The 21558-nt window shown below is 42.4% G+C and overlaps 2 protein-coding genes across 3 annotated transcripts; one reads left to right on the top strand and one right to left on the bottom strand.

Annotated features, from left to right (window-relative positions):
- The first annotated feature begins 12391 nt into the window (after positions 1-12391).
- On the top strand, positions 12392-16766 carry LOC120679947 (vesicle-associated protein 1-2-like). The gene is made up of 8 exons (XM_039961606.1): positions 12392-12611; positions 12743-12813; positions 13430-13511; positions 13599-13714; positions 13907-14071; positions 14156-14197; positions 14330-14407; positions 16386-16766. Exons 1-8 carry the CDS (start codon positions 12542-12544, stop codon positions 16494-16496), a joined length of 735 nt encoding a protein of 244 aa, XP_039817540.1. The 5' UTR covers positions 12392-12541; the 3' UTR covers positions 16497-16766.
- A 354-nt stretch (positions 16767-17120) lies between these two features.
- Positions 17121-20555, bottom strand: LOC120679945 (putative glycerol-3-phosphate transporter 1). 2 transcript variants are annotated; one of them, XM_039961604.1, is made up of 3 exons: positions 20318-20555; positions 18434-19451; positions 17121-18304 (listed from the first exon to the last, which is right to left on the bottom strand). In XM_039961604.1, the coding sequence occupies exons 2-3, from the start codon at positions 19368-19370 to the stop codon at positions 17736-17738; spliced, it is 1506 nt and encodes a 501-aa protein (XP_039817538.1). In that variant the 5' UTR covers positions 19371-19451; positions 20318-20555; the 3' UTR covers positions 17121-17735. The 2 variants fall into 2 exon arrangements, with proteins under 2 accessions (XP_039817538.1, XP_039817539.1); XM_039961605.1 differs by having other exon boundaries at positions 17736-18304; positions 19966-20553.
- Between the last annotated feature and the right edge of the window lie 1003 nt (positions 20556-21558).

Raw genomic sequence — 21558 nt, 5'->3', positions numbered from 1 at the left:
GTTCGGATCCGTTGCTACGGATTAACAGGCTCGGGCGAGATGAACTGGTTGGGCTGGGCTGAATTTGGTTAAGGGCGACATATGGTTTGATGCTTACTTTAGTTAACTTTTATTTTAAATTCTTCCCGGAACTTTGGTTTCGGGTTTGCTTGTATTTTCTTGACTGTTTCCATCTGATTTTTCGGTTGATAATATTTCTGTTGTTCCATTAAGTCTTGATTTTTGTTGTTCTACTAAGTTTTAATTTAGGCTAGTGTGAAATTAAGACTCACAAATTTTTCAACTTTGTATAAAATACACCATAAAGTACATTAAATGCATCTTTACATCGAATGTACATAATATTTTCTTTTTCTTTTTTCAGGACACAAACACTTATACGCACACGTACAGTCACCTATTTGCTTCTCTCTTTTTTCCAGAACAAAAATACATGCACTCGTGTATACTCAACCCTATGGTATTGCTCTATTGCTGATCACCATTGTTGTTGAGTAGAAATACAACAGCTATAACCAATCAAAATCAGAGGAAATAACCTATGAAAACATTTAAAATAATGTGAATTCATATATTTTTTCATGAAAGTAAAAAGTGATCGGCTAGTTGTTTCTTTAAACAGAACTCTATTATTTGAAAAATGTTATGCCCAAGTGCTAAGCTACATTCTTAGGTTCCATTTAGAATATTCAAATAGGAAAATATTGCAATATCCATAAGCATGCGCATAAAAACAACCTATCCAATGTAAACGGGTGCTTAAATAGACTTAACCATCTTGTTGGCACACCTTAACACACAGAGCAAATTAAGCATATTATCCTCCTATAAGGACATTCACCTATATGTAACAAAGAGAAACCTTTATTTAGTTAAGTGACATATTGTACATGCCCTACATGAAAAACGAGTAAAATACACCATGACAAAAGTAGAGGTCAAAAAATAGGTGAAACCAAACTGAAGTTAATGAAAACATACAAATAAGAAACTAAGAAATCATTTATGTTAAACCATCTCATCTCCAAGCCTCTAGCAAAAAAATCATGCAAACTCTTATATATTCTCTAATCGTTCAAAAGTGCAGGATGTTTTAGTTTTATCACGAGTCAAATTTTTCTAATTTTAACCAAATTTATGGAAGAATGCACCATGTTCTGTAATATGTTCATTAGTATCTTAGTATCTATTAAATCCATCATAAAATATGTTCCAATAATGCATTTATTTGATATTGAAGGTGTTAATATATTTCTTTGTAAACTTGATCAACTTAGAGAATTTGATGTAACATGAAACTAAAACACCTTACATTGAAAAAGAAAAGAGAGGACTGCTACTTATCTTTTCCTTCAGGCTTCGACCCAAAATTCTCAATAAATTTTTAAATTCCTATACAGATAACACGTGCTACCAATAAAAAAACTAACACATGCACTTAATGGAAAAGTCATGCATCTTTGTTACCCTGCCTTGGTCGAAATAAGAAAACATTATGTCTCCCCCATCCAAACATCTCTCCGAGTCCACATTTATTTTAAAATCGAACTATTTAGAAGTTTTGAGAAGGCTTGACCAATTCAAAAGCCCCCAACCAAAAAAATAAAATAACCAGAAGTTTCTAAAATTTCCAACCAACCACGATACCTTCCACAGGATGTTTGAGCAACTTAATCAATAGTGGTTGTTGGATGGTTACAACGATCCATCGAGTTTAATGTTAGAATTAAAGTAATAATAATGGAAATATAATAACACGTCACTGCTAGCATCCAATGTTCAATTAGAATTTTCTCATCGGACAACCCCTCGCAACACTAATAACTAACAGTTGTAAATCAACATTTGCAACATCAAAAAATATATATACAAATAACTCTAATATCGGATTCTATGATGGAAAATTTCTAACGTAATATTAACATCATGGTTAACAGGGGCGGAGGGCCTGTTATGGCCCACTATGGCCCGCGCCATACCTAAAGCCCAAAGAAATTTTTAGTACCCCTGCATTTCAGCCCAGCCCAACAAGTAAAGAGCAAGGAAACTGCAGGGCGTCGGCCTCCTTGGCTCCTCCAGCACTCCACCCGGCGCTCCCTCCGCAGCTCCGCTCGACCCTGATCCCCGAAGCCCTAGCCGTCGCGCGCCCATCGTCCACTCGCCCCGCGCGGCTGAGCAGCGCCGTGGCCCCTCCGCTCGTTCTCTCGCCAAGCGCCCGAGTCGCGCCGCCGCCCGCCGCCCACTCGCGGACTCGCCCCTCGGCAGCTCGCGGCCACTGGCCGGCCTACGCCCGGCGGCCCCGTGCGGTCGGCCCTGCGCCCGCCCCCTTGGCCCTCGCCCTCGCTGCTCCCAAGTCCCAATGGACTCCGGCAGCGGCAGCAGTATAAACAGAAAGGGAAAAAGGAAAGCAGTAGGCTCTGGAAGAGATATTAAAAAGATATTCTTGTTTGCAAATTGCAATCTTTATTCAAACAATCAATCAATCTCTTGTTTGCTGTGAAGAGCTTGATTTACTTCAATGTAATCTTTTGTTTGCAGATCTGAAGAGCTACTTTACCCAAAGATCTAGCAGCACTCCAAGTACTCATGGAGGTGGAGTTGGTCTTGAGGCATTAGAGAGGGAGGAGGTGGTGCTGCAAACTCAAGTAGAGAGCACTGATGCTGTAGCAGTAGCAATGCCAGTTGAAGATGTTGAAGGGCAAGCCGGTGGTGGTGTGAACTCAAGTAGAGAGCAAACTCAAGATAAAGATGCAAGTGATCAAGGTATAATTGAGTTGGCATTGCTACTAACAGTAGCGACCGCATCAGTTGAAAGGGCTTTTTCAGCCATGAAGATAATTAAAACTGAGTTGCGGAACAAGATGTCCGATGGTTGGCTTAATGACTTAATGGTTGTGTATATTGAGAGGGAGATATTTAAAGAAATTGATCTTCAATCTATCAAAAAGTCATTTCAAGTGAAGAAAGATAGGAATATGAAATTGCCGAAGCATCCTAAACGCAACCGGACTGAACGCAACTGATAAATTTATCGGTATAACTCTATACTCTAATTGTATATCTCGTATTACATTTAATATTTTAACTCTAATGTTTCACTACTAATTTATGTTTTCTCTTTGTTTAACAGCTTTTTTTGGTCCCGTTGTTGATTTGATGTGTAATCTACATGTTTTTCTTTATTTAAGGTACTTCTAAACGATGGTCTTGTTATGAACTTTTATTTCCATACAATATATGAATGTAGTCTAGAAATGCACCGCCACACCTAAATTTTTGGTTGTCCTCCGCCACTGATGGTTAATGCAACATCTGCCGTGTATCATAGAAAATAGTAATTGTGATATTAGCACTTAATTTTTGCAACATGGATCAGAGCGTTCGAATTTGTGCAACATGGGGCATATTTGGATACAAGGGATAATTTTTAGCCCTAAATTATACCTCATGCATCCAAATATGCAGGATAATTTTGCGTTAAAGTGTATTATCCCTCCCAAAACTCTTAGCTCCTCCAAGGGGTGATATTGATGTGTTCGCTTGGCTGTGGTTGATGGCTGTGGCTGATTTGTTATGAGAGAATAGTATTGCTGACTGGCTGGTAGCTGGTGGCTGGTGCTGATTTAGTATGAGAGAAACAGTACTGTTGGCTGGTTGGCTGACAAGCCAAGCGAACGATTTTTATTTATTTTTAATCTTTTTTTAATAATATTTTAATTTTAATCCGGTTGCCGTTTTATTTGCATGGCATAGCCCGTTTGGTCGCGCCACTTATACTGGCGCGGTAGGTAGCCACTGTCGCGCCAGTGCATGCGGCGCGACAGGGCTGCCACGCTGGCTCCCGCCCTGGCAGTGCGCCAGCGGGGCGCCGACGTGGCCAAGTTTGTCGCGCCACATGCACTGGCGCGACAGCCTCTGTCGCGCAAGGCCAATGTCCTGACGCGTGCCAGCCCTTCTCCCCCCACCCTCCCTTTCCTTCCCCCTCTGCTCCCCCGAGCTCCAACAGCCGCCGCCGGCCGCCGACCCCCCTGGGATCCACTCAAAATCCGCCGTGAGGTGTGGAAAAGTGGGGGAAAACATTCCCCAAGGTTTTCCAAAGGTATTGTCCCTATTTTCTCTTCATTTGACCATGTAGAATATGAGTTATGGGTAGTTCTTGTTGATTAGGGTTTGGGTATTGATTTGAGAAATGGTCATATAGTTGGTAGTGTACTTATGATTAAAGATTTCGATGACACGTAGATGGTACTTTGCTCGCGATTTGGACGTGAGATAGTACGTGCATGCATCGTTTAATATGGAATTGTAGTGTTGAGTAGGTGGAAGGATATTATGAAACAAATTCATGGATAATAGGCACCATGAATTTTTTTTTGTGTAGTAGCTTTCTTAGAAGGTGCAGTAATTAATTTGTTTCTTTCACGGTCGTATGTTAAAGAAAAATTTAGAGTTTGACCATGGAGTAATTAATAGGCACCATAGAGGATGTTGCCATTTTCGATAGTTGTGCATCATTGAAGGATTTGGTAGACTGAGTATTGATTCGAGAAATGGTCTTGTAGTTGCTAGTGTAGTTATGTTTAGAGGTTTAGATGATACATATATGAGTAGTGAAATTTGAATTTTTGGTGGTCCAATAATGACACCGTCTACAGGTTGATGGCGGAATGCAAACGTAAGGTTGAGATTGTTTATCCTACAGTAAAATGTGAGGATGCCCCAGTTCCTCCAGCACTACCTGTCCCAAAATGTGAATGTGGTATTCCGGCAGAGGTGAAGCAATCTAGATGGCCGACTACAGCTGCTAGAGCGTACTACATGTGTTCTGTTAAGGAGGAAATGCACACTGTGAGTGCCGGAAGAGATACATATTACTGGACAAAGCCGTGTATGTTTTTTTCAATGGATTGATGGACCAGACAAGTTTGACCCTAGGATCCAGCTTTTCCCATATGATAAGGATGAGACAAAACCACTCAATGAGTTCAAGAGGTGGGTGCCTCCTCCACATAATCCTCCTCCAATGACAGATGAAGAAAAGCAAGCGGCAACGTGCATCCGTGTGGAGAACCCTCCCCTTTGCTACTGTGGACATCCTTCCAAGATGCAGCATCCCAACCTTGAGCTCCCTAAAAAATTCACTCCATTCTTCCGTTGCAGGCTAACCACTCATGTAAGATTCGTTAGCAATGGTTTTGAATTGGTGCATGACCTAATATTGAACTGAGTATCTTTGTATTGCATATTCTTTTTCCATGTAGGATGGATGGCCTTTATGTGACTTCCAGGAGTACATCTACGGGCCCAAGATTAACTGGTACTACACTGAAGAGCAAATTAAAGAATTTGAGAGTGGTAAGGAGAAATGTCCATGTGAGCGGGCTCCAAGACCTCGTTGCAAATGTGGCATTTTGGCTCGAACGGGTGTCGTTCCAACGGAGTTGGGCTACAGTTGGTATTGTGGCAACTCTTAAAGTGATTTTTGGGTAAATGACTTTTTCCCTTCTAGACTTGTTTAAATTTTTTATTTGTCATCCAGTTGGCCAATACATTTCATGTTGTGTAGGAGGGAAGAACCTGTGACTGGGAGACGTTCCTGGAAGGGAGGATCTTAGGATTAAGTTGGGTCGTAGTGCCGAACCGTATAAGACAAGAAAGACCCTTGAAAAAAAGGACAAGATAAGGCGTGAGTACAAAGTTTCTCTTCCTGACGAAAGGATACTTTTTGATCCAGTTGCCATTGATTTAGTTTCCAAACATGGGAATTCGGGCAAGCTTGGTCTTGAGTGTCTAGAGGAACTCATCACTTTTTGGAGGAAGAACAGAAGCAGATACTCGGAAGAAAAGATAAGTGCGGCTAAACATCGTGCATGTGATTTTACGAAGGTTTTTCCTAAAGGAATGTGGGAACACCACTTTCAGTGGAAAGAGGTTTCAAGAAGGGGTGTTGACGTTGATACGGTAAGGTTGAAAGCAAAGGAAGCCAAAATTGCGAAAGAGGCACAATTGAAGGCAATGAAAGCACTTGTGGCTGACTTGGCCGGAGCGGAAGTACGTGTGGGGGATTCTCAGATTGAGGCAATGAAGGCAGTGGTCCAAGAGTTGCCCATCGACACACCTGTAGTCGATAACCAAGGGAATAGTGCAGTGCAGGACAAAGGGAAGAGTGCTTTTGACCATGACCACGTTCCTGATGATGGAGATGGTGACGAGTGGTGGGCAATGAATGCAGCGGAAGTAGAGGTCATAGTGTCCCAAATTGAGGCAAGAAAGGGGAAAACTGTAGTCCAAGATGATGGAGATGATGATGATGATGATGGTTGGGGAGAGCTTTTGATTGAAGGTGACTCTGATTAGATAGTTTTATTTGTGGATGTATGGACTCTATGTATGGCTCGACTATGTATGTGACGGACTTTTTTTATTGCTGGACTATTTATGTGCTTTAAGTATTCATGTGGTTGTCGTATGTGTATGAGACTTTATATCTAATTTCGAACATTGTATGGTTATGAAATTTGGAATTTATTTAGTTTGTATCGTGTGCAATGTAATGATGGGTCATCTTCATTGTTTGAACTAAAATTTTAGGGTGGAAAATGAGATGTTAGATGGATCCGTACATATCAAGTGACATAACGTACACATGTTACATGGACGGATAAATCCCCATTGAAATGAAAAGTACTAGACACCTAAAACATGGATATAGAAATACATGATGGATAATTTGATATTACATTTGCAAGTAGAGATGCATAAGTTGTTGTGGCATGAAGCGTGCCCAAGTAGAGTTGGGCACATGAATCCATGTCCACAAACCATAATAGTTCCGCCATCGCGTAACTGTCGGTGGCATGAAGCGTCTCGTCAAGTTCTTGGCACGCTCCTGGCGCAGCTCTTCTTCCAATTGTGTGATGCGCTCGGCCATCGTCGACTTCTCTTGATTCTCAATTAGAAGTTGGTTGATTTGATCATGCTTCATATTGATCTCTAAATCCTTTTGTTGGTTCAGTACATGGAGGTGACATATGTATTCTTGAACATGGACTTCCATAGCACCATCAATCCAGTAAGTAAACCCACAATCTGAAGTCTACGTTAAATAGATATGAATTAGACGCTTATCTGTTTATAGAAATGTGCGACCATGAAATGAAACATAGATGTCGAATATATCAAACCTCATAGTAAGGGCAACGGAAAAACCGTCGTCCTGCATCACCAAACAGCTCGTAGACCTGTACAACAGCGTCGTTTCCATGATGACAATGTGGCCAGAATTGTACTGGAAGGGCATTGTGCGCACCGTAGAATGATCTGGTTCTAACTTCTAAGTTTGGGTGCGGAGGAGGCGGATCAATGGGTCCTTGCATCAACGATATGGTTTCTCTCAGCTTATGTTTGTGTTATCGCCATAAATTAACATAATTTATGGCCCGAAAGCAAGATGGGCTTAAAGCAGAAGATCAAGAAGACTTGCAAATCGGCTCCTGCGTGAGCATCTGGGCCACATGGGCCGTGTATCCTTAGATTTAGTTTAAGATTAGAGATAGAGTCCGATCGGGATATGATTAGTTTAGATTGTTTCCCAAGTCTCCGGACTATAAATATGTATCCTTTGTTATTCGTAAAAAGAGCGTCATCACGACTCGCAAACAACAACTCTCGGCGCATCGCCACCCCTAAACCTAGGGTTTCATCCAAGTAAGCGCCATGCTGCCCTGATCGCTTCTCGCGATCAGGGCAGCATTGTTCTTGCTTTTACCTTGGTATTACTCGTACTGAAGCGTTTTTGATGGCAAGTAGTACTAGTTATCTTGATGTTCGTAGCATGTCTTTCAATAGATTCATCATGCTTTCGTTGTTTATCATCTACGAATATCACGTTGTCTCTGTGCAGTCACGTTTCAATCTCATGCTAGTTCTTGTCGCATAGAACTAGTTGCACAGAGGCAACACCCTGCTTCTCTTATGTCTAGTAGATCTGATCTGTTATGGTTTGCTCTTATCTAAAGAGTTTGCGTAATATCTGCTAGGTTAGGCCTTGCAAACGGATTGGATGATCCGGTGGCGTAGTGGATGCTTTATCTTAGCCTTGATAGGGATTGTTCCGGGAATCGGCTCTTGCTAGTTCTTAGGCCTCTGTTTTGGGTTACGGTTTAGTTATCTGTTACGTTCATTAGGCCTAGTCACGTGTAGGATGTTCCGATCTAGCAGTGAAGCTTTTACCATCATGGATTAGATTAGTTAGATTTAATTGAAGCAGCTTTACAGTTATTCGCTTACTTCATCGAAATCTGGATGGTTACAGATCCGATCTGACACCGGGACCCGATCGGCTCTTTAAAGCCGATGCAAGAGTCGTCCCGGGGAGCCGACCACGGCTCGGACTTACGTTTACACGTGTCTTTGTATGCAGGAAACTGTTCGGAGCACGTTTGCACCCTCCTGATCGGGTATAGGTCAGGTGGCACGCCCGGTTTTCCACAAAACCTCCGGGCGCGTGACGGAATTGCGGGCCGTCGACGAGGGAGCAGTGCCTGCCAGCGCCCCAGCAACCTCCCGGCTCTTCGTGTTGCCCGTCGCTGCTCGCCGGTGGGTTTCGACTGACAACAGTTTGGAAGGCTCGCTATACTGCTGAATGGCAACGTGATGCTTGGGGTCCTTTTATAATACCCGGGATTTGGTGCGCAGATGGTCCAGTGGAATCAATTTGCTCCACACGCATGATAGAATTGGGCACTGAAAAGGCTATCTCGTACAACCTATTTACTATAAAGAGGAATGGGTGAAACATCAAATCACTAAAAAATGTAGGCATCGTAGACGCCAGTCATTGAAAAGCCTAGTCACTGAAAAACCTAGCCCCTGAAAAGCCTAGTCACTAAAAAGCCTAGCCACGGAAAAGGCTAGTCACTAAAAAACCTATTCATTGATTAGTCTAATCACTGAAAAAAGGCCATGGTGCCGGTCAGAAATCATACAAACTTACCTGGAGGGACCCAAAACATATCGTCGCACCAGCTTCATGTATCAGGACCAGCTGTCGTTGTTTTCTCCTTCGGTCAAAGCAAATGCTAACGGAACTAGTTGCCTCTCTGGATCCACCGCAACTGCCATCATTAGTGTCCCCTTGTATTTACCCATCAAGAATGTGGCATCCACAAGGATCACAGGTCGGCAATGCTGTAATGATTCAGCACACTGGAGAAAGCACCAGAACGCCCTTTGTAAAACGTGCTTGTACACTCCGTTGTGAGAAAGCATCATGTTCCCCGTGTGTATGAACCATCTAATCCCTAGATTGTATAGGGACATGCCCGTCAAGACTCTGGGCACCCTTGCATATGACTCTAGCCAATCTCCCCAGCAAAGAGCTATAGCATGCTGTTTTGCACGCCATGCTTTCGAGTACTTCACCCGGTAAGAATACATGCCGAAAATTGACTCCATAAGCGAAGGAACTGATGTGTCGCTGTCCTTCCGAACAATACCAAGAATGCGATGTGCTAGATAACGTGCCGTGCACTGTGCGTGAACTTGCTTCGGTCTCGAGGATGCACATGTGTGAGGCTGTCTCACTCTGGTGATTTTCCACTGACGGGTGCCCCTAACAATTCGTGCCCATACACTCCATAGGCACCCCAACTTGCATAGCACATCGTACCGTATGCTCTTGTCCGAATGAACCACATTAAATGGACGATGATGATGCACTGCATAATCAGTCAAGAAAGGACATGTTCGGCTGGTTGCTTGCGGGCTGCTTTTGGCGGCGGCAGTAGCAGCCAGCAGCAGCGAGCCGCCAGCAACAGCCTAGCAGCCAGTAGCAAGCAGCCCGCTGAACGGCAGCAGCAGCCAGCAACAGACGGAACCAGCCCGCAAGCAACCAGCCGAACGGGGTGAAAAACTGCAACTCTATAAGTGAATTGAACTTCATGCCCTTGCGAATCTCTGGACTATCACTATCAATTACAGACTCGTTTTCAAAGATATATGAGTCACAAATGGCTCTATGGATCCTACTAAGATCCTTAGCATTTGAAACCACCGGGACTTCAACGTGGGCTAGCTTCATCATGCGCAACTCTTCAGCGGTATAACTAAATCGTGCCTCAGCGTTATTAACAGCCCGAACCATTGCCCCATCCCTACACTCCTCATCACCACTTATTTCCTCATCACTAGGGCTGGATCCGTCGCCATCATCATTTTCCTGCTCTGCTTGGGGCGACATAGTATTACCCTCCGGTTCTTCTTTCCCAGTGCCTTCTTCATTGTCGTCGTCATCACTACTATCGTATTCATTGTCCTCTGAACCTAAAGAAATACCATCATCCTCTCCAGCACCCCTGTCATCCTTCTCCTCGAAGGTACCATTGTCGAAATGATCGGAAGCGACGACCATATCATAATCCGTAACAAATTCACTAACACAATTGAGATTTGGGACATCTTCTACAACGGTTGACTCTTGAGTTATATTTTCCATACGAAATGGAACTTCATCTACTATCCCACCTGGTTCTTGTGATCTAGATCTACGGATTATTTCAACAACAACCTCCCAACAAACCACATTTGCACGCGCAACTATATCCTTGTACTTCCTCCAATGCATCTCCGATTCCAATGTCAGCATAACATAATGTGCTCTAGCTTTGCCACAGTCAAATCTGTCCCTTAGAGTTATTTCATCAATGCCACAACAATGCTTTGAAACAACTCGGTCTACCAAATCCTTGAACGATGGAGAACTATTGAAAAGTTCTACATCCTCTATTATATTCTCAAACTCTCCGTTCTCCTTAACCATACCCCCATGAAAGAACCGAACTATCTCGTCCATTGTCTATACCTTGATCACGTATACAAAGAAATCACCTACACAAACAATTCCACATTGCCTATTACTCATAAAGCAAATCCTCATTAGAATAAATGTTAAACGATCCATGCACCTCCATAGTTTTCACTCTCTTAAGACCCAAAGGCAATATCTTACAAAGTTGCGAAATCTAACATAGGAAGTGGAAAGACAAGAAAGGTAGAATGTGGCCTGTGGTTCGGTCACTCTACTTTTTTAGCACGACTTAGTTCAATATATTTTAGAACTTGAGGATGAAATATCAAAGAGGTGAACTTATATTATTGCTCATCTACGCTCTAATCTTTGCAGTTGCTCATTGATGAACTCACATTTTCCACTACTCAATGCTAACAAATGTTAAACGATCCATGCAACTAATTCCTCACATCAAAATCGCGAGCAGAGTACCATCTGAGTACCACTTAAACCTCCAAACATGACTACACTACCAACTACAACAATATTTTTCACATCAAGATCCTAACCCTAATCAACATGACTACACTAATAACTAATAATGTACAAGGTAAAACGAAGAGCAAATAGGAGGAATACCTTCGCGAGAGGGTGGGGATCGATTTCCCCTACTCCCCCCCCCCCAATCGCCGGATTTGGGGGGGGGTCTGGGCGGCGGCGGCGCTGGCAACGCGCCTGGGCGGCGCTCTGGTCGGGAGGGTGGAGGAAGAGTGGGGAGGGTGGGGAGGAAGGGGGCCTGCGTGGGCTCAGGTATTCGCCTCTGTCGCGCCAGCCCGCATAGCGCGACAAGAGGCCAATAGTCGCGCCAAGTGCAGTGGCGCAACCAAACGGGCTATGACGCAATAATATAACGACAACCAGGTTAAAATTAAAATATTATTAAAAAAGATTAAAAATAAAAAAAATCTACAGCAAGTGGCTAATTTATGGTCACACAAAAAAAGTGAGTATGCACACAGATTTACACAGGTAAATGAGAGAGAGAGGGTGCGTATTAACCAATGGATCTAAATGATCTACTTTGAGCTAATTTTTAATCTACCAATTTAAATCTAAATATTTTTATTTTTTAAAATTGATCTTGAGCTAATGTTCCAAATAGAACTGATTTTTGTTGTAATCGTAGCATTACCGACATAGGCCGTGTTTAGTTTAGGGGAGGTGTAAACGCAAAATTTTTTTGCGAAAGAATCTTCTCAATTTGAAGTACTAAATGAAGTCTATTTATAAAACTTTTTGCACAGATGGGTTGTAAATCACGAGACGAATATAATGATGCTAATTAATCCATGATTAAGCAATAATTAGCGGATGGTTACTGTAGCATCACTGTTGCAAATCATGGATTAAGCAGGCTCATTAGATTCGTCTCGCGATTTACAGCCCAACCATGCAAAAAGTTTTGTAAATAGACTTTATTTAGTACTTTAAATTAGCAAGTTTCATTTCCACTTTAATACGTTTACGGTTTTTTTGTGTTTACGGGTGGGAATAAACAGGGCCATAATAACGCTGCTGGTGTGGAGAGAAGAGAACAGATACCTGCTAGTATTACGAAGACCAAAGCTGGAGAAACAGAACCAAATTAATACTTGTCTTCTTCTCTTGCCCCCTTCTTCTCTCTCCTCACCCACCCGCCCCGAGATCTCCCCCCTCTCTCTCATCGTGCCGGTTCTCTCTCTACCTCCGGTAATGGCCGCTCCCGCCCCTGCCACCACCGGCGAGCTGCTACGCATCGACCCTCTCGAGCTCCGCTTCCCATGTACGCGCTCCTCCCTGTGCCCCGGTCTTTTCTTTTCTTCGTTCTTTGGGGGGGGGGATCCTTTTTTTTTTCTTGTTTCCGCTTGCGTGGATCGATAGGCTCGTGACCTTCTTGATGTTTCCCCTAAGCAGTCGAGTTGAAGAAGCAGATCTCGTGCTCCATGCAGCTGTCGAATCTCAGCAACGACTACATCGCCTTCAAGGTCCGTTTGTCCTTCGCAGATTCTGTTTCCTTTTTCTTTTGAACTTGGAGGCTCTTTCCCTTCCCATGTAAATCATCTCATCTTAAACCCTAGAAACGGATTGATGTCATGTTGTTGGGGGCCTGTTGTGCTGCCTGGGTTTGTGGTCGACATCCCAAAGTCCGTTTTACATGAATTGGAAACATCGAATTCGACCCTGTAGTCGTCAAAAAATTGGGGGCCCTTAGATTGGTTTGTGATGGCCTGCCTTCAATTTGGGTGGTTACTGCATCAAAGGCCGATTTTGTTCTATTCATGTTTGCATTTCTGTTGCTTGCACTTCGGAGGTTTTAGATAGCTAATGATGCATTATACTGAGGTTTGGTGCTTGGAGGGGTCATTGTTTCCCTGCGATACTCAACTGTTGATTTGTGGTAGTTGTGTTGCATTGTGATTAGTCTCTAGATGAGGTTGTTCTTGGTTTTCCTTGCTGTTCTAATGATGGCCAGTGTGTCGCCTTCATGTTATTTAACTGCTAATAGTGATGTACTAGTGCCTATAGCCTAATCTTGAAAAGGTAGCAGATATTCAAGGAGTTCTTAACATTTCATTTTAAACTGTTTTTTTGTTAATTCAGGTGAAAACTACAAGTCCAAAGAAGTATTCAGTGCGACCCAACACGGGGGTTGTCTTGCCACGGTCTACTTGTGATGTCGTTGGTCTGTGATGCTTAGCATTTCCCAACCTAATTTGGTATATGGGCAAACCATCATCTAACCTGGTGTTGTTTATCTACACTGCTGCAGTGACAATGCAAGCACAACGGGAGGCCCCTCCTGACATGCAGTGCAAAGATAAGTTCTTAGTCCAAAGCGTTGTTGCACCTGCTGGTATTACTGTGAAGGATGTCACAGGGGATATGGTAATATTTCTTTCTTAATCATTTTTACCATGGATCTGATGAAACATTACATATGGAAGGATAAAGGCATCAACTCTGGAATTGCTTTTTTATGGAGCTACCTTCATGTCTTTTAGCACTTGATCTAATTTGACTTTAGAGTGCCGCTATATTAAAATTTTGACATTGATTTTTGTGCTGCTGGCTTGACAGTTTACGAAGGAGTCAGGGAACAAGATGGAAGAGGTCAAATTGCGAGTGACCTATGTTGCTCCTCCACAGCCACCCTCTCCAGTTCCGGAGGAATCTGAAGAAGGTTCTCCGCCTAGGGCTTCGGAATCAGAAAGTGGAGATGGCCCTGCTGGGGGATTCACCAGAGTGAGTTACTGTGACTATTGAACTTCGGCCTACCTGTTTCCCTTTTTTTTAGTGCGAAGATAATATATTTTGAAACCATTGCAGGCATTTAGAGAGCGCATTGACCCTCAAGAAAAGTCTTTAGAGGTCAGTTTCTAACTTTCTATTTTGATTAGTATAAGATCTCATAATAGAACGGGTATCTTTTGTACTCCGTTTCCTTTAGTTTTGTATTCTTTTTTTATCCTATCTTATACTCTGGGAGTGTCGGCACTGCAGGCTGGAGCTTTGATTTCCAAACTAACTGAAGAAAAGAACTCTGCGATTCAACAGAATCATAGACTTAGACAGGAACTTGTAAGTGAAGCATCGCATTTTATCTATCTATGCTATTGTATCGCAGATTTATATCACGAATGCTGTAAGTTCAGAAAAAAAAAGACAGGGAACTTATGTCAAACGATCCACCTATTAATGCTTGATCCCTTTTTCATTATCTTGTCAATACAAAGGAAAAATCACAAAATAGTTGTGGTGGCAATCCTTATACCATAGGATATTTTACTCCATGCTTAATTTTACTAGAGAAGCAACAAAGAGGCTTTCACTACAATCATCCCTTTTTTTCCTCTGGTGATGATTTGGATGGATTTGATTACCATAATATCAGATAATAATAATATCATATAAGAAAGGAGTCCCATATGTTGGTCTGCACTTGTCCTTTAACATGTATCTATAAGCACAACCGACAACATGGTGCCATCATGAAAATTGAAAAGGCACATAACTACCTGTAAACTTAAGCAACATATGTACCTTCTTTTCTTTTTTCCTGAATATAAGAGCTGCAAGCTGGACATGAAACGAAACTAAAATATTACAAGAAGATTATAGAATCATATATTCTAATCTGGGACTGGTGAAATGTGGCAAGGCTGGTATATTTGAACTGTCAAGTGAGGGTCTGTTCGTTTTAGCCTTTTCAGCTTCTGCTCTGCCTGCCTCTGGATCTGTCTCATACTAGGCTGACATGGCTGCAGGGTGGGTAGGGTGAATGATAAACCATGGATGTCTCCCAATCTCTTTGAACTAATGTGCTTATTATGATTAAGTATAAAAAGACCCCTGTTGACTATGTTTCAGTCTTAAAATTTATTGTCATGTAGGGCCAATAGGATACTCATGATAACAGATTTTGGCATGGTTACAATCCAAATGCTTCCTACATCCTTTACCCGAATTTGTTCGTGCCCAAATTTTGGCTTGGCACAGTAGTCACAAATGTAGGACGGGCCCGGCACAATTGAAGCCGCTTGTGTCCTGTAGATGTCCTGGATTCTAAATTTCTAATTAGCCTCCTTGCAAAATAAGCATGGGTAAGGCTGCCTGGAATCCCCCTTCCCACGGGCCCTACCATGTGTGGGAGCTTTTAGCACTGTTACACCCTTTTACACTTGAGTCAAAAACCAAAAGGGCTCTTTAAGAACAAAATCAGCTTCATTTGTGAGAGATGAAATTTAATAGCAAAAATAGTACACCTTACACTTAGGCCCTGTTTAGTTCCCAAAAGTTTTCTACAGTACCCATCACATCGAATCTTCGGACACATGCATGGAGCATTAAATACAGTTGAAAAAATAACTAATTACACAGTTTAACTGTAAATGACGAGACGAATCTTTTAAGTCTAATTAGTCCATGATTTGACATTTATTGCTAAAATAACAACGAAAGTGCTACAGTACCAAAACCTAAAAATTTTCGCGAACTAAACATGGGCTTATTCACTGTCAATTTTATCTTTCTGAAGGTTGTGTATGGCCTTGAAATTCTATATGCTTTCCCATCACTTGTTCTCTACATGTATGACCTTTTCTCGAAAAAAGAAGTCTTCTAAACATGTTTAATGAGGGGTTTTAAAAACACAGCTAATCTTTTTTACTAATTCAGGAAGCAATATTTGACTATCAGAAGTTGCTGTGCTGCTTGCTGATGCAGCCATATACTAGTTTGTCAGCTCAATACTAGTTGGCCTCCACAAAGCTTCCTGTACTACTTGCTGTGGCTACTGCTTACAGTTTACATATTTAAGATCTAGTTACTCATTAACTTTTGTATTCTGAAGCTTGAAATTGTTTCCAATTTCAACTATTTGATCCAAGATGCAATGATTTTGAACCACCTAAAGAACAATTATTGTGTCCTAAAATGCAGTACTATTTAAGCATTTAGGCTTATACTGCATCTACTAGAAACTAGTCCTTTACTGACCTTCCTTTTCTATTGAGAAGCTGTGATTCAATGTTGTCATTTGTTTCTGTTTATGTGGCAGGATTCGGTTAGGCGGGAGATCAGCAAGAGGCGAGGAGGAGGCTTCTCCTTTATTGTTGTCATAATTGTTGCTTTGATCGGCATATTCCTGGGTTATCTGATGAAGTCATAATTCTTTCAGCCATATCAAAGACATTCATGCAAGTAATGTCTGGGAACTCAAAAAGACCATTCACGTCAGATGTGAAGTTCTCCTTCCTGTTTTGTTGATATAGGAGTGCGTATGTGAGGAATGCTGAGCCAGTTTAAGCTTTTCTTCTTTTGTTTTTATTTTTCGTTGGATGAGTCGTGCGCATTGCTGACACTGTAACTTGGAAAATGCATCAATTGCTTTTGTTCACCATTTATCCTGTATTCTTGTTGATGCGGTAACTTCTCAACCTTGAATTGTTGCATTACATCGTTACGTGTGCGCTGCAGTTGGTGCATAGATCTGTTTTTGCCATAGTAATCTAACCATTCTGTTATCTTGATGGACAATGTGGTTTTGCTTTGTTTTGCTTAGGAAAAAGATGTTCATCATGCAAAAGCATTGAACAAGTCTCGTGGCACTTATTGCCGTTAATGCAGTTCAACTTGATAGTAACTTGCCTCAACAATTTTTCTGCCGTGAATTCTGTTCAAATATGGTTACAAAGAGGTTGCTGGTGCCTGGTGAATGTGGCAATTAGCTGTGTGACCATAGCCCAACTTGCAACAGTGCGATAAATACCATAGCAAAAATGAACACTGAGAATTTTAAAAAGTAATGTAACATAAGAAAAGCTTACAGTTGAACAAATACGCACTCTATTGTTTTGTGCATCAACACTTCCCCCAGAGCTTACAATAAAAAATGTTCCGAACCTTCACACACTGTTTACACATACAAAAGTCGGCCAACATTCCCAGTAAATGCAGAGTTGGCCGTTCCGGCTTCATCTTGTACAACAGAGATTCAATCCCTTTGATCTACCCTGACCTAAACAACAATCACATACAATTATATATCTAATATTGCCATCAGCACCAGGCCTGACCTTATTGCCCAATATATTTACAAGGCGCCTAAAACGTGCCTATATTTGGGCTCTAGAGCTTTTGAGGTATTTTTACCTCATCTTTCAAACCTGAAAACTAATCTGCGCACCCACACTTCTATGTTCTGCTGCCTCTATACCTGAACATAAGAAAACTATCATCCGATGAAGCTTCGGTTGAGCAAGTCACAAAGCATTCAGCAACCACATCTCATTGCCTTTTTTCAGTCTCGAGATCCAAAGTGATCAAGATAGGCAGTAGCAACCACTCAGCTTCAGAGCAGGCATTCACTGGAAGTTTGGAACAACTCCTTAGGGAAACCAGATTGCAATTACACTTCATTTGAGTAGGTACCTTGAGTGTCACTGTCAGTGGCGTCCTTGCTAGCATTGGAATGCACTTTTCCTTTCAGCTCAGCACATACAAGCTTTGTCAAGAGGAGCCCAGCAAGGAGAGCTGCTGCCATCAACATTGTGAACACAGCACTCCAACTCTTCGATGAGATGTATCCTGTCAGCAAAGGCCCGATGGCAGCGCCGACAGATCCTGTCCCATCAATGATTGCTGTCACAGTGGCCAGTGCTCGGGAATTGCCATTCAAAGAACTGTGAGTGCCAAGGTCAGTTGACACAGCAGTTGTGATCAGGGCATAAGGCCCATTGACAAACATGCCAGTGATGAACATGAGGCAGATATTCCAAACTATCGACATGCTTCCATATGTGCGGTATAAGAATAGGGCAGGTATCGCACAATACATGAAACTAGCAGCTGTGATTGCCCGCGCATTTAAGCGATCGGAGATGTGACCAGCAAGAACTCCTCCCAACACACCACCAACATCGAAGATTGTAGATAAGCTGCCAGCCATAGCATCAGAGAGGTACTCACCACCAATACCTGAAACAAGGGAAGACTTATTATGAGGCGCACTTCTAAGGACAGTTCAGTTAAAAAAAAGATCTCAATATGTACTGAATCATCAAATAGAATGATGTCACAAAGATTTGAAGATCGAATAAGACTTACGTGTATGGCTGATGTAGAATGGTAGCCAATACAGGAAGGTATATGCTACCAGTTTGGAGAAGAAGAGGCAAAGAGCAAATGGCGCTACTCCAGGAATCCTCCATGCCTCTAAGAAACCTACTGCCTTGTGTTTCACTTCTTGGCCTGGTTCCAAAAGGTGCTCCTTCACGGTATCTTTCTCACAGTTAAATTCCCCACTGTCAATGTCTATTTCCATTACCTCAGGATTAATCGGCAGGAAAATATACACTATCAACCCAACAAAAGCCATGATCAGGCTGGGGATGGCAAAAGACCAGCCCCAGCCAAACTTCAGCAGGAACGCAGCAAGTAATGAGCCAGCTATATTCCCAATAGACGTGTGTGCATTCCATATGCCCATGATCAACCCCCTCTTGCTCTTCCCAAACCAGTTTCCAACAACAGCAACAACTGAAGGCCACCCGATTGATTGAAACAGACCAGAAATCATCTGTATAACCAAGAAATAGTAGAAGTTGTGGACATTCAACCAATAACCAGCACCAAAGAGAGTTGTGAATATGGCGGTCCCAAGCATGCCGATTGTCAGAAAGATCCTTAAATCCATCCGGTCACCAATATGTCCAGCAAAGAACATCCCAACAGAATATACAGCAAGGAATGCAACATCAATCTCACCAAGCAATGCTGAGCCATCAACGGTGTTAAATGGCAACCAGCCCATGTTTAAGCTGTTGCTTGCATGCAATCGTCCCCAGTGAGAAAAACCAACCTTTGTCTGGGGATCAAGTGCACTCTTGACAATGCTTGTGATCTTCCGAGTCATATGAAAGCATGTGTAAGCAAAGAATGTAAGAACCAGGACAAGTGTTTGGTATGTTCTTAGAGAACCGGCACTTCCAAATAACCGAAGGCCGGGGGGTTTCCTGCTCATCATGTCATTAGACTGAGCCATGAGAACACAAGATTGCTTGCAGCGGTCACAGAGCAGTTAGTGCCGCAGCAGATACACTTCTATATAAGGAATGACAACCACCTGAAAGGATCAAAAGGTGACAGAGCAGTTAGTGCCACAGCCATGAGGAACACAAGACTGCATGTTAGGAACTGAAATAGAACAGCCCAGATTGTATACATCTCTAGTTAGTAACGTAAAGATGCAATCATGCAATAGAGTACCAAAAACCACTCAACCATTGATCCAATAGCAATTATGTACTATTTTTCAGTCGCAAATCGACAAAAAATGGGGACAATCAAAGCATCCATTGATTCAAGCCATCTAAGAATATTCCGTGAAACAAATTGATGCATTTGTTTACTACTAATCAGGTTCAGGGGTCAGATAGTGCACTGGAAAAGTTCCCTACAATGACAAAATCCATGCCAAATTAACCTTGAATCAGGCACAAATTGGTCAAATTTTGTACCATCAAGATCTCGAGTAATCGAAAATTCACCAAAGTAACTGGTCCTGATAACCCTCTAAATCACTCCAGCATTCCGTAGCAACCAATCAACTTAGACCTGACTCCCAAATAGCGCCATACCTTTTAAGACCTGCACATGAAGGAAGTTTCCGTGTGGATGCAGGTAAAAATGGTGACTTTGACATTGCAACTCCAATATCCTTGCAAAGATTTCACAAGTCCAATCACAGGAGCCACCCGTCCTATTTCGAGCTCAACACCTATGATGTCACATCTGACGTCTCCCAAATCAGGGAGAGAAAAGCTGCACCTTCTCCCATCAATCCCCACCCAAAACCTCCCCCAAACCCATTACAGCAGCGCACAATAACGCACCACCGTAACAAAGAACGACCCGATTTCCCGAGGCAAGAATCGGCACAGAGATTAAGAGCAGTTCTACTACTCGGCGCTCGGAGAAAAACACACGGACCTGTCTCCAGAGCGCGGAGGGCGCGCGCTCCCGGGGTCCGGCCGATCTACGCCGAGCGGCGGGTCGCCGGAGCGGAGGGGGCCCGGCTGGCTCCTGCGCGGGGACGGATTGGGCGCGGCGCAAATGCGCGCGCGACGCGGCGGGATCACGCAATGGGGAGGAGGAGGAGGGACTGGAGGAGGAATCCGTGCGCGCGTTTCTTCGTGGTGGTGTTCTGGAGCTCGTTTTGGGTGGAGCGAGGACTCCGAGCGAGGGCGCATTTATTAGAAGCTACGTCGAGTTTTCCCTGGGTATTTACGGGGATGCCCTTGACCAAAATACCCCCTTTGCTTTGGTGCTCCTTTGGAAGCAGACAAGCCGGCGCCTAGACACCACAAAGAAAATGGAGAATGTTTTCAGCTGGCCTCCGCGATGGATTTTGCTAAACCGAGGCCAGGGCAGTTTAGTAAAAGAAAATTATAAAGCCATTAGCAGATGAGAGATGAGTTCAAAGCCCCGTTTAAATGCCTGACTTGTGCCTCGGTCTCACAAGTCACAACCACGGCTTTGACTTTGTTTTGAAATGTGCTGCTGTATCATGCCTTTTGTTTTGAAATGTTTCTTAAGACTTTGAAACTATATATGATTTGTTTGGTGGCACATGCTTTGGAGTGTTGTCACCCTTTGTGAAACCGTGAGGTGCTATGCTAAGCTCTAGTAAATACCAAAATTAAAGGTATTTAAATAACTAGATAATATACTAATCGCTATTTTTGAATAGTCAGACAACTATGATTTCACTATTTAACATTTGATTTTTTCGGCCAGTGTTTGTATAAACAGCTAGAAATATATTGCATGCTTAATGTACTTTTAGTAACTACTATAGTAATTCTTTTCTCGACGCTTAACTAAATATTTAAGCAAACATTGGTAGTCAAACAAACCTGTCAACTATTCTCGAAAGGAGGATGATATTATTTTTAGTACTATTTTGCAAACACAATCTTCCGCCTTTATCTGTTCAGCCAGCACCAAATTAAAATGAAATTGGTATTCTCTTAAGACAAAACCAACTAGAGAAAAAACTTATTCCCTCATTCTAAAATTCTATACCAAGTCAAATTGATAAGAATACAAACAGTAAGTAGTGTTGAAATAAACTAAGAAATTTTGAAGTGCAGTTGTTCCAACGATATATCTAGAGCCCGTGATTTGTAGTTATAGATTAACCATGAGGTAAACACTCTTGGGCATTGCCT

The sequence above is a fragment of the Panicum virgatum genome, chromosome 6N (assembly GCF_016808335.1).
Source record: "Panicum virgatum strain AP13 chromosome 6N, P.virgatum_v5, whole genome shotgun sequence".
NCBI lineage: Eukaryota > Viridiplantae > Streptophyta > Magnoliopsida > Poales > Poaceae > Panicum > Panicum virgatum.
This window is presented reverse-complemented; position numbering and strand designations above follow the sequence as displayed.